Raw genomic sequence first — 11,311 nt, forward strand, 5'->3', positions numbered from 1 at the left:
TTTGTCAAAAAACGCCCAAGGGGAGCATATGTGGGCATGGATTAGGCAAAAACGCCTGAATATCGTCCCACTACGGTTGGTCTTAACAACCTCCCATTTGTTTACTCCTTGACCGCGTTCCTTATTGTATCGAACCCCCAATTTATCCATGTCACCGAGAAACTTCACCATCTTTGCCTTTTCTTCTTTCAAAATTTGAGTGGTAGAGGCAATCCTAGTGTCGACATCACCTTCAAAGGCCTTCACGGTTTTTTTATGATCCCAAGCATCATAAGTCATCTAAGGATGACATTTCAACGCATGCTTTGCCCTCCCAACCTTCTCAAGCTCTTAAAGGAGCCTTTTTGTACGTTTAATAACAACATTACATTCACCGATTTTTACTCTCAGCTACTGCATACTCGATCGGGGTTCATTTTCTGTCAATGTATCTGGTCGGGCCGTCGGGGTTGTGTCCTTCCGAAATCTATCCTTGCTACCACAAAGAGCACTGCCTAGTCAACGCGGAAGATGATTCGGATTTTATTTCATGAATTACCCACCTCGTTTTAGTCCTATTTGTATGCTTATTTTAGTTTTATTAGTTAGTTACGTTTAGTTTTTGTTAGTTAGTTAGATGTTTTTTAGTGGGTTGTAAATGCAGCTGAGTAAGGCTTGAACGTAAACGAGTCACTCTTATTTTATCGAGCTTTTAAAGTCGCGTGGCTCGTTAAATTTTTCCTTTACTGATTAATCATCTAGGGTTTGTGTGCGATTTCATGTGATTTTCGCCTCTATTTGTAAATCCCAAATCGATTGTTCAGAATATGTCCATATTTCTAAAATTTTAGTTTCAATTTTTTTTTTTTTTGGCAAAATTAGAGTTATAAAGAAAACCCCATATTTAAAGTAAAAACATAATCTACTCAGTTAAAACTTAAAAAGCTTGCTACTAGGGGTGTGCATGGTTCGGTTCGATTCGGTTATTAGCATTATCCGTAACCGTAACCGAAGTCATCGGTTAATCGGTTCGGTTAATTTGTCGGTTTTTGGTTCGGTTCGGTTAATTTTCGGTTAATAACCAATTCAAACAAGGGCTAATTTTTTTGCTTAGAAATACATGTAATGGAGGTATAAATACATGAAATAAATGTATAAATACATGAAATGGATGTATAAATAAATGAAATATAGGTTTAAATGCATGAATAGATGTTTAAATACATAAAAAGGAGGTATAAATAAATGAAATGATGGTATAAATAAATGAAATGAAGGTATAAATAAATGAAATAGAGGTATTATTACATGAAATGAAAGTATAAAACATGAAATACATGAAATAGATGTATAAAACCGAGAAATATATAAATATTAAATGATTCGGTTCGGTTCGGTTAATTTCGGTTAACCGATGGTAAAAAAAATATCCGTTAACCGACTTTTGATTAATTCCGGTTCGGTTTTGTCAGTTTTCGGTTCGATTTCGGTTATTGCACAACCCTACTTGCTACAATATATATAAGGCTAAAGGATGTGTGAGTCATAGTTGGGACATGATTCGTCACATAGGAACATGAATGGAAGGTTACACAACCCCCCTTGTTTGATCTACCATGGTTTGCATAGATTAAACCATGACAAGCATGGTCCTGCTTTCCATTTTTCAAGAAATCATTTATTTTTTCTTTAGACAAAGATAAATTAAAATAAATAAAGGGCTAGTGGTTTGAGTGATCACCACACCCTTAGTTAGCGTAGTGATTTTGAATGATGGATTAGAGGTGAGTTATATGACACTAACGTAGAGGGTCATGACCAAACCCTATAGCCTAATAGGTTAAAAACACACAACTATAACATGTACCCATTAAAAATGGAACTCTTTTGTTATTTGTTATTATCAAGACATATGGAATGTGACTTGTACACAAATAGTTACAGCCTCACTTCAATTGGAACTTCATGTCCCAACAATATAAAAACAAGTATATTTAAAAAAAAAAAGTAGAAATGACAAAAATTCTTTCTCATCAACGCAATATTCCCCAATTTATTCTTTATTCATTTTTATTTTGAGAATCCAATTCAACCAATCAGAACCCACCAAAATTCATCTTCATAACCCATTCTCAGATAAAACTCGGATTTCATCCCTCTCAAAAAACACAAACTCACCTCAACCTCATGCATCATCTCCACCTCATACGTGTCCTTTTCTCCCACCATTAACTCCGATATTTTCACTTCATTATATGCTTCTCAAACTTCAACAAAACTCCATTGTTATCGAGCTTCACAAGCTCAACAAACCAGTGTACATATCTCATATCACATATGGCATCATTGGTGTCAACACCCTTTAGATTACCCACAACAAAAGCTGATCAGTTGTCTTCAATCTCTCAAAAACACTACTTTCTCCACTCATTTTTACCAAAGAGAACATCACATTCAAGAAATCCCAGTTTGGGTGTCAAGTGTGCTGTTGTTGGCAACGGTCTCTTCACCCAAACAACACAAGAAGTTCGACGAATTGTGCCCGAAAACAACAACGGTCTTCCAACGGTTAAGATCGTGTACGTTGTGTTGGAAGCACAGTACCAGTCATCGCTTTCCGCTGCGGTTCGGACCTTAAACAAGAGCAACAAGTTTGCTTCTTATGAGGTTGTGGGGTATCTGGTTGAAGAGCTTAGAGATGAGAACAACTATAAGAGCTTCTGTATGGACCTTGAAGATGCAAATATCTTCATTGGGTCTTTGATATTTGTGGAGGAATTGGCTTTGAAAGTGAAGGCTGCAGTGGAGAAGCAAAGGGACAGAATGGATGCGGTCTTGGTGTTCCCTTCAATGCCTGAGGTCATGCGGTTGAACAAATTGGGATCATTTAGCATGTCTCAACTTGGTCAGTCTAAAAGCCCATTCTTCCAGCTTTTTAAAAACAAGAAGAAGTCATCGGCTGGTTTTTCTGATCAGATGTTGAAGCTGGTCAGGACTTTGCCAAAGGTTTTGAAGTATTTGCCGAGCGATAAGGCGCAGGACGCTCGGCTTTACATCCTCAGTTTGCAGTTTTGGCTCGGTGGGTCTCCAGATAATCTTGTTAATTTTGTGAAGATGATTTCCGGGTCGTATGTCCCGGCTTTGAGAGGGGCGGATATCCAGTATTCGGACCCGGTTGTGTTTTTGGATACTGGGATATGGCACCCGTTGGCTCCGTGTATGTATGATGATGTGAAGGAGTATTTGAACTGGTATGATACAAGAAGAGACACCAATGAGGAGCTAAAGAATCGAAATGCTCCTGTTGTTGGGTTAGTTTTGCAAAGGAGTCATATTGTGACCGGAGATGACAGTCATTATGTGGCTGTGATTATGGAAATGGAGGCGAAGGGGGCGAAAGTGATTCCGATTTTTGCGGGTGGGCTTGACTTTTCGGGTCCGATTGAGAAGTATCTGGTTGACCCGATCACAAAGAAGCCATTTGTGAACTCTGTGGTGTCGTTGACTGGGTTCGCACTGGTGGGAGGGCCAGCAAAGCAGGATCATCCGAGAGCGGTTGAGGCACTGATGAAGCTTGATGTACCCTATATCGTGGCCCTGCCTTTGGTGTTCCAGACAACCGAAGAGTGGCTCAACAGCACTTTGGGACTTCACCCGATTCAGGTTGCTCTGCAGGTTGCGCTTCCGGAGCTTGATGGAGGCATGGAGCCTATCGTTTTTGCAGGACGTGATCCAAGAACAGGTAAATAACTCTTAAATCTTCGAAGTACATGTTGATTCAATGCTATGCTACGGTAAAATGTTTACATAATATAAAAAGTACTTAAGAAGCATATGTTGTAGGACAAGCACCTTATGACATTTAAATTTGTAGGAAAATCACATGCTCTTCACAAGAGAGTAGAGCAGCTATGTACGAGGGCAATTAAATGGGGAGACCTGAAGAGGAAAACAAAGGTACTTCGCCTATTAATGTTCACTTTCAAATGTTCAAGTTTTGATTTATTTATGAAATGGAATGACTTAATGTGATGAAAACTTGCAGACTGAGAAGAGGGTGGCGATTACCGTGTTCAGCTTCCCACCAGACAAAGGCAATGTCGGAACGGCTGCTTACCTGAACGTGTTTGCATCCATTTTCTCTGTTTTACAAGACCTCAAAAGAGACGGTTACAACGTGGAAGGACTTCCGGCCACTTCTGCAGAGTTGATTGAAGACGTTCTTCACGACAAAGAAGCTCAATTCAGCAGTCCGAACCTCAACATTGCTTACAAGATGGGAGTGAGAGAGTACCAGCAGTTAACTCCATACGCCACAGCATTAGAAGAGAACTGGGGAAAGCCACCAGGGAACTTGAACTCCGATGGTGAGAACCTTTTGGTTTACGGGAAACAATATGGAAATGTGTTCATCGGTGTCCAGCCCACTTTCGGGTACGAGGGTGATCCCATGAGGCTGCTTTTCTCCAAATCCGCTAGTCCACATCACGGCTTTGCAGCTTACTACTCTTATGTCGAGAAAATCTTCAAAGCCGATGCGGTTCTTCATTTCGGGACCCACGGGTCGTTGGAGTTCATGCCTGGGAAACAGGTCGGGATGAGCGATGCTTGTTTCCCTGACAGTCTCATTGGAAACATCCCGAATGTTTATTATTATGCCGCAAACAATCCTTCAGAAGCCACTATTGCCAAGAGAAGAAGCTATGCTAATACCATCAGTTACTTGACACCACCTGCAGAAAATGCTGGTCTTTACAAGGGTTTGAAGCAGCTGAGTGAGTTGATTTCATCTTATCAGTCTCTCAAAGACACGGGTCGTGGTCAACAGATCGTGAGCTCCATCATTAGTACAGCTAGGCAATGCAATCTTGACAAAGATGTTGACCTTCCCGATGAAGGAGCAGAGATTTCAAGCAAGGAACGTGATCTTGCTGTGGGAAAGGTCTACTCCAAGATCATGGAGATTGAGTCCAGACTGCTGCCATGTGGACTTCATGTTATCGGTGAGCCGCCATCCGCCATGGAGGCTGTTGCCACCTTGGTCAATATCGCCGCCTTGGACCGCCCAGAAGAAGGCATCTCGTCTCTTCCATCAATACTGGCTGAGACACTTGGTAGACAGATTGAAGATGTCTACAGAGGCAGCGATAAGGGGATCTTGAAGGATGTGGAGTTATTGAAGCAGATCACAGATGCATCTCGTGGGGCGGTTTCAGCTTTCGTGCAGAGAAGCACCAACAGCAAGGGTCAAGTGGTTGATGTGTCGGGCAAATTGACTTCGATCCTTGGGTTTGGGCTTAATGAGCCATGGATTCAGTATTTATCTGACACCAAGTTCTACAGAGCTGACAGGGAGAAGCTTAGGGTTTTGTTCCAGTTCTTGAGTGAATGCTTGAAGCTCGTTGTAATGGACAACGAGTTGGGCAGCTTGAAACAAGCTTTAGAAGGCAAGTATGTTGAGCCCGGTCCAGGAGGTGACCCAATCAGGAACCCTAAAGTTTTACCAACCGGAAAGAACATACACGCTTTGGACCCACAAGCAATTCCAACCACAGCAGCGATGCAGAGTGCTATGGTGGTAGTGGATCGGCTGCTCGAGAGACAGAAGGCTGATAATGGAGGAAAGTTCCCAGAGACGGTTGCGTTGGTCTTGTGGGGAACAGACAATATCAAGACTTACGGTGAGTCCCTAGGTCAGGTTCTTTGGATGATTGGTTGTAGGCCGGTTGCAGACTCGTTGGGACGAGTCAACCGGGTGGAGCCTGTCAGTCTTGAAGAGCTCGGAAGGCCTAGAATCGATGTTGTTGTCAACTGCTCCGGAGTCTTCAGGGATCTCTTCATCAATCAGGTACCATAACGATATACTTTAAATCCATTTTCCGGTTTTCATTTTTCTATATTTCTCTAATGCTATTTATATGTAATATGTTCTCACAGATGAACCTCCTGGACCGGGCAGTGAAGATGGTTGCCGAGCTGGACGAACCATTGGAGCAAAACTACGTGAGAAAACACGCACTTGAGCAGGCTGAGACTCTTGGTGTCGATGTTAGAGAAGCTGCGACCCGTATCTTCTCCAATGCATCTGGCTCCTACTCATCAAACGTAAACCTTGCAGTCGAAAACTCAACATGGAACGATGAGAAACAGCTTCAAGACATGTATTTGAGCAGAAAGTCATTCGCATTCGACAGCGACACTCCTGGTGCCGGAATGAGCGAGAAACGAAAAGTTTTCGAGATGGCGTTAAGTACAGCCGAAGCCACTTTCCAAAACCTCGACTCATCAGAGATTTCATTAACCGATGTGAGCCATTACTTTGATTCCGACCCGACTAACCTTGTCGGGAGCCTACGGAAAGACGGGAAGAAACCAAGCGCCTACATTGCAGACACAACCACAGCTAACGCACAAGTGCGCACCCTCTCGGAGACGGTCCGTCTAGACGCACGCACAAAGTTACTGAACCCAAAATGGTACGAAGGGATGCTGTCAAGCGGTTACGAGGGCGTTCGTGAGATTGAGAAGCGGCTCACCAACACAGTCGGGTGGAGTGCAACTTCAGGGCAAGTCGACAACTGGGTGTACGAAGAGGCTAACACAACCTTCATTAAAGACGAGGAGATGTTAAACCGGCTAATGAACACCAACCCGAACTCCTTCAGGAAGTTGCTGCAGACATTCTTGGAGGCCAACGGACGAGGGTACTGGGACACGTCTGATGATAACATCGAGAAGTTAAGGCAGCTGTACTCGGAGGTTGAAGACAAGATCGAGGGCATCGATCGATAAATGAATAATCATGTGATGTAATAACCTAGTTCCAAAATGTAATATTTTTTGTTCAAAATGGGGATTCTCATTGTAATTTGCAAGTTTGCAAGAGACTGATTTAATAAAAGTTTAATAATCTAAAGTCCATAAATTTAAGAAATTTTAAAAAAATAAAAATAAATGTAAAACAAGAAATTTTACTTAGATTGTATTGATACCAATGTACAAATTAGGCTGGCTAAAGGCTTTAACAATCTGTACTAAATTCACCAAATAAATGAAAAGGCATGAATTTATACTTCTGTTTCCCCCTTCCACCCTATAAATTTTACACAAAAAAGGGTTCTTCACATTCACCTATAGAAAGAACCATACAAAAAATCCAAAGCGTATGAAACTAGTGTTTAAACCAACTCCATTAACAGAGGGTCACCTGCAGCCATTATTCTGATAAGCTTTATAAACTCCGGCTCACTCGACACACTTAGCGGATGAACCGCAGGTGCTTCAGGAGAATAATGACTCAAAGTATTGTTTGAAGGCGGTTTTTTCTTATACACCATCGTGCTAAACACAGAGTCAAAATTCTCGGTGGAATCCATTGCTGCAAAGAACATGGGAATAGCAACCTTTTGATGGATATCGAGATTTCCGACGAGATATACGAGATCTTTAAAGTCGTCGATAAGCCTCCTGGGAATGTAAAACACCTCGGAGCTGCAGATTGTGAGGTGTGAATCTTGGCTGGTAATGTGTTTCTTGTAACTGACTTGAAAATGAACGGGCATAGAGCTCACGACTTTCTTCACCATTTCTCCTTGTTTTCCGTACCAATCATTGTTCCCGTTTAATGAAACAGTCGTCCAAGATTTCGACACCTGCAATGTTTGACATAAAAATCGCAAATTTCATTTCATATGTAACGGGTCAAAACATCTAAATATCAAATGGTCGATTGTTTAGATCAAAGTTGTCGTACGAAACGTGATGCCCGTGTATTTAATAGGAGGTATAAATTTATCATGTAATAAATGCTTGTTAGATTTAGATTTTTATTAAAAAAAAATATATATATATATTTCACAAATGTACCTTGTTTGTTATCCAGAGCTTAGTCTTATCTGCTTGGACCAAGTTCCAGTAATTAAGAACTGTATTGTCTTGAAGAAACAAAAATCCTTCAGCACTTGAAAATCTATCAAACAATTTTGGAAGATGCCTGCAATGGAAAAGAATAATTTATAACGGGTATTTCCATTCTTATATGTCAAAACGGGTCGGGTAATTGTATGTTGTTGCTAAAGGGTCAAATGGGTAAATAAAAAAATAGCTTAAAGGGAAAAGGATCAAAGTGATCAAATTGCTTAAAAGAATCAAAAAATTAATTTAATGGTATTTCTTTATTTATAATACTATATGGTAAAAAGTAAAAACTAATCTTAATGAAAGTTAAAAAAGACAAAAGTGGTTGGCGGGTCAACACAACCCGCTCAAACCCATATTGACCCGTTATCCACCCGCCAATTTAGCCGCCACACATTTTAATCGTTTTTAATTATAAACAGGAATATTAACCGTCTCATTATAAAATTGGGAAATAGATGGCTTAACTAAATCTGAATTATCTACAGATACACAGTCACAATCACTCTCTAAATTGGACACTGATATCACACCTACCGGTCACGACTGATTACTTCAATTCAAAGGAATTAAGCATCTGTTTGTTAAATCATTCTTATTATCCTTGCACAATTTTATAATGTAAACAACGTTATGATTATAACTTTCAAAAAACTTCAAAAAATATATATATTTTGTTTATCGGATTTGAAGCAGAGTGTTTGTTCTTTTTTTTTTTTTTTTTGTAAAAAGAAAAAACATTCAAATGAGGTCTACACTTATGATGGTTTCTTAACTGGTTTGTTAAAAACATTTTTATAATATTTTAACTATTTAAAAGGTAATCGCAAAACAAGAAACAAAAGAGTTCCCAAACGAGGCGAAATGTTTTGAAGATCAAAGGGATCTTCCAGCTCAAATTTCTGTTTTATTCTTAAATTATTATGACAACTCATTGCAGTCCTACATTACAACCATACATGATAATGAAATGTAATGGGCCATTCCATATCTATACTTACTTCATTACCGCATCAATTCCGTTCAACGAACAGATCGACTATTACATTAATCTGTCTCCTAATAATTTCACAACCAAAATTACACAAGAGTAGTTACTATGCAAAACAAACACATAACGTAACATAAATAATTTAAATAAGTAGAAAAGATATTAAATAAGAGTCGAAGAATCACATACTTGTATAGGTGGTCCAAGTGGCCTTCTTCGACAGCAAGCTCACCATTCTTCTTTTCCGACAAGATAACCACAGCCTTGAATATCCTTCCATACAGTAATCTCCATTCAAGAGCCGTACGCTCAACGGGTCCATTACAGAACATTATAAGCACAACATTCCCAAAATTCTTTCTCCATTTAATTAAATTCCCAATTTCATAATTCACTGTTCCCGTTTCCTCAACTCCAAGATGAACAGATGGTAACTTTTGCGGTACAAAATCCTTTCGGTCTCCATGACCAATGGCAGCTCTCGGCCTATGAAGTTCTAGTGTCATTAGCCGTGGCTGCAAATAACCAACCGCGATTAAATCTTGTATCCAAGCAGCAGTAAATTTTAAGTCTTTTTCGGTCCAAAACCCTTCTTCAGCCATAGCATAACTCAATTCTAATAGAATTTCAAATAATCTGTGTTTATCGGATTTCCAAGATACCAAGAACTTAATCAAACGACCGACGTTAACGTGAAGATCTTTCTCTTCTGCAAACGGGTACGCTTCGATTCTATCGTATCTATGCACAGTAGGAGGATAAACCACAACATACCCACCGATTTCCCACAAAAGACGCTGTGCCCAATAACCTCTTATCACATCAGACGCCATCGAACTTATGGAAACCGGAAGCATCAAACCCCAAAACGCCGAATAATGGTACAGCGTATTGAAAGAATTCGTCGGCACCATCGTTCCTTGAGGAAACGCAACCTTAGGGGCATGCTCATCAAACCGAATATCAAAGGGTTCAAGATTCGGCTTCCTAGTAAAGTAAAAAACCGAATCAACATCAGGCAACCCGTTCGAAATCCCCTGTTGGATAAACTGCTTTCCACCAAAGACTTCAGTATAATACTCCTCATGCTCGATTTCACCCACATTTTCCAACGGCAATCCTCTCGGCCAAACCGACCGTTGACCAAAATGAATATACGGATTAACAACCGTCCGATTCGGATTCTCATGAGTATACTGCAACACAACCTCTTGTCTAGCACTCTCACCAACCAACTCAACATCAAAATGCTTCCCAATATCCCCATCAATCACCTCCCCCCTATCATCAGCATCGAATATCTTCTTCGCACCGTGCTGGATCGCAAACAAATACCCAACATTCTTCCTAACATAAGAATCATAAGGCAACAAATCAACAACCCTAAACCCTAACCTAGCTTGATCCTCTAAAGACAAAAAGATAGCACCTTTAACACTCCAATCACTCGGGGTTTTCGAATTCCCAACCGCAAGAACCTGCCACCCCTTAATCTTAACCAACTTCCTAACCGAATCGGTCGGGTAACCGGACACCGAAACAACAATCCACTGCTCTGATCTAAAACTTGCAAACTGGGAACTCTTATCAACAACAGGGGCAATCAAATTGTAATTAATTTGGGGGAAATGAATGGTTTCAAGCTGTTGGGTTTGTGATTGGAAGCATAACAGGGCTGCAGAGTCTCCGACGTTGCGGAGGAAGAACACGGTGGCGACGGTGGCGATTAGGACAGCAATAGTTACAATTTTGTAAAGATTTTCGGATACCCATGTGGAGAAATCTAGAGATTTTGATGGGGAGAATCGGTTTGATCTAAGGGTTGTAGGGAGTGGAGATGATTTGGGGTTTGAGGGTTTTGAATCGCGATCTTGTTGGACCAACATTGGGTCGAATTTGATGCCCATACAAGCGAGTGATTTGAAGTGGGTATTGTGGATTTGAAATGGGGTTTGTGTGTATATGAGGGGTGAAGAAGAAGAAGAAGAGCTATAGAGATGCAACCGACAGCTGATGTCAGTGAAATTCTTGAATGTAACTTCAAGTTAACGGCTGGTGGTATAGTGTTTGGTGGATTTGGTGACGGTGGGGTCTAAAAATAATTGGAGTCTCAAAGTAAGATTTGATTATTTTTTTTTGAACGGCCAACAGAAATTTATTTATTCATTCAACTAGTCAGCGGCTAGACACCACATGTACAGAAAAGATTACACCAAACCTGGCCTAACCGGCCAACACCAAACCATGTTACATTACAAAATTAAAACTGCGCCAATCACTCCACGACCATCCTGGTGATCTCATCCGATTCCTTATCCACAGATAGGCCATAGCTTTAATTTCTTCCACAACCTTTACCACACTTGGGCTAGCTTGATTGAATATAACCTCGTTCCGCATTCTCCAAACGCTCCAAACAACAAC

At 40.6% G+C, this 11,311-nt stretch overlaps 2 protein-coding genes across 2 annotated transcripts; one reads left to right on the forward strand and one right to left on the reverse strand.

Annotated features, from left to right (window-relative positions):
* The first annotated feature begins 2,150 nt into the window (after positions 1-2,150).
* LOC110884589 (magnesium-chelatase subunit ChlH, chloroplastic) lies at positions 2,151-6,904 on the forward strand. Its single transcript, XM_022132307.2, has 4 exons — positions 2,151-3,721; positions 3,854-3,936; positions 4,025-5,827; positions 5,917-6,904. Exons 1-4 carry the CDS (start codon positions 2,317-2,319, stop codon positions 6,769-6,771), a joined length of 4,146 nt encoding a protein of 1,381 aa, XP_021987999.1. The 5' UTR covers positions 2,151-2,316; the 3' UTR covers positions 6,772-6,904.
* Positions 6,905-6,931: 27 nt separating this feature from the next.
* On the reverse strand, positions 6,932-10,950 carry LOC110884590 (probable glycosyltransferase STELLO2). Its single transcript, XM_022132308.2, has 3 exons — positions 9,077-10,950; positions 7,846-7,972; positions 6,932-7,631 (listed from the first exon to the last, which is right to left on the reverse strand). Exons 1-3 carry the CDS (start codon positions 10,792-10,794, stop codon positions 7,158-7,160), a joined length of 2,319 nt encoding a protein of 772 aa, XP_021988000.1. The 5' UTR covers positions 10,795-10,950; the 3' UTR covers positions 6,932-7,157.
* Positions 10,951-11,311: the final 361 nt, after the last annotated feature.

This window comes from Helianthus annuus, chromosome 10 (genome assembly GCF_002127325.2).
Source record: "Helianthus annuus cultivar XRQ/B chromosome 10, HanXRQr2.0-SUNRISE, whole genome shotgun sequence".
NCBI lineage: Eukaryota > Viridiplantae > Streptophyta > Magnoliopsida > Asterales > Asteraceae > Helianthus > Helianthus annuus.

Coding starts and splice junctions, on each gene's coding strand:
- LOC110884589 (XM_022132307.2), top strand. CDS start 2,317: ATGGCATCATTGGTGTCAACACCCTTTAGATTACCCACAACAAAAGCT. Junction 3,722..3,853: donor AGGACGTGATCCAAGAACAG/GTAAATAACTCT, acceptor TTAAATTTGTAG/GAAAATCACATGCTCTTCAC. Junction 5,828..5,916: donor GGGATCTCTTCATCAATCAG/GTACCATAACGA, acceptor ATGTTCTCACAG/ATGAACCTCCTGGACCGGGC.
- LOC110884590 (XM_022132308.2), bottom strand. CDS start 10,794: ATGGGCATCAAATTCGACCCAATGTTGGTCCAACAAGATCGCGATTCA. Junction 7,973..9,076: donor CACTTGGACCACCTATACAA/GTATGTGATTCT, acceptor TTTCCATTGCAG/GCATCTTCCAAAATTGTTTG. Junction 7,632..7,845: donor AGCTCTGGATAACAAACAAG/GTACATTTGTGA, acceptor CAAACATTGCAG/GTGTCGAAATCTTGGACGAC.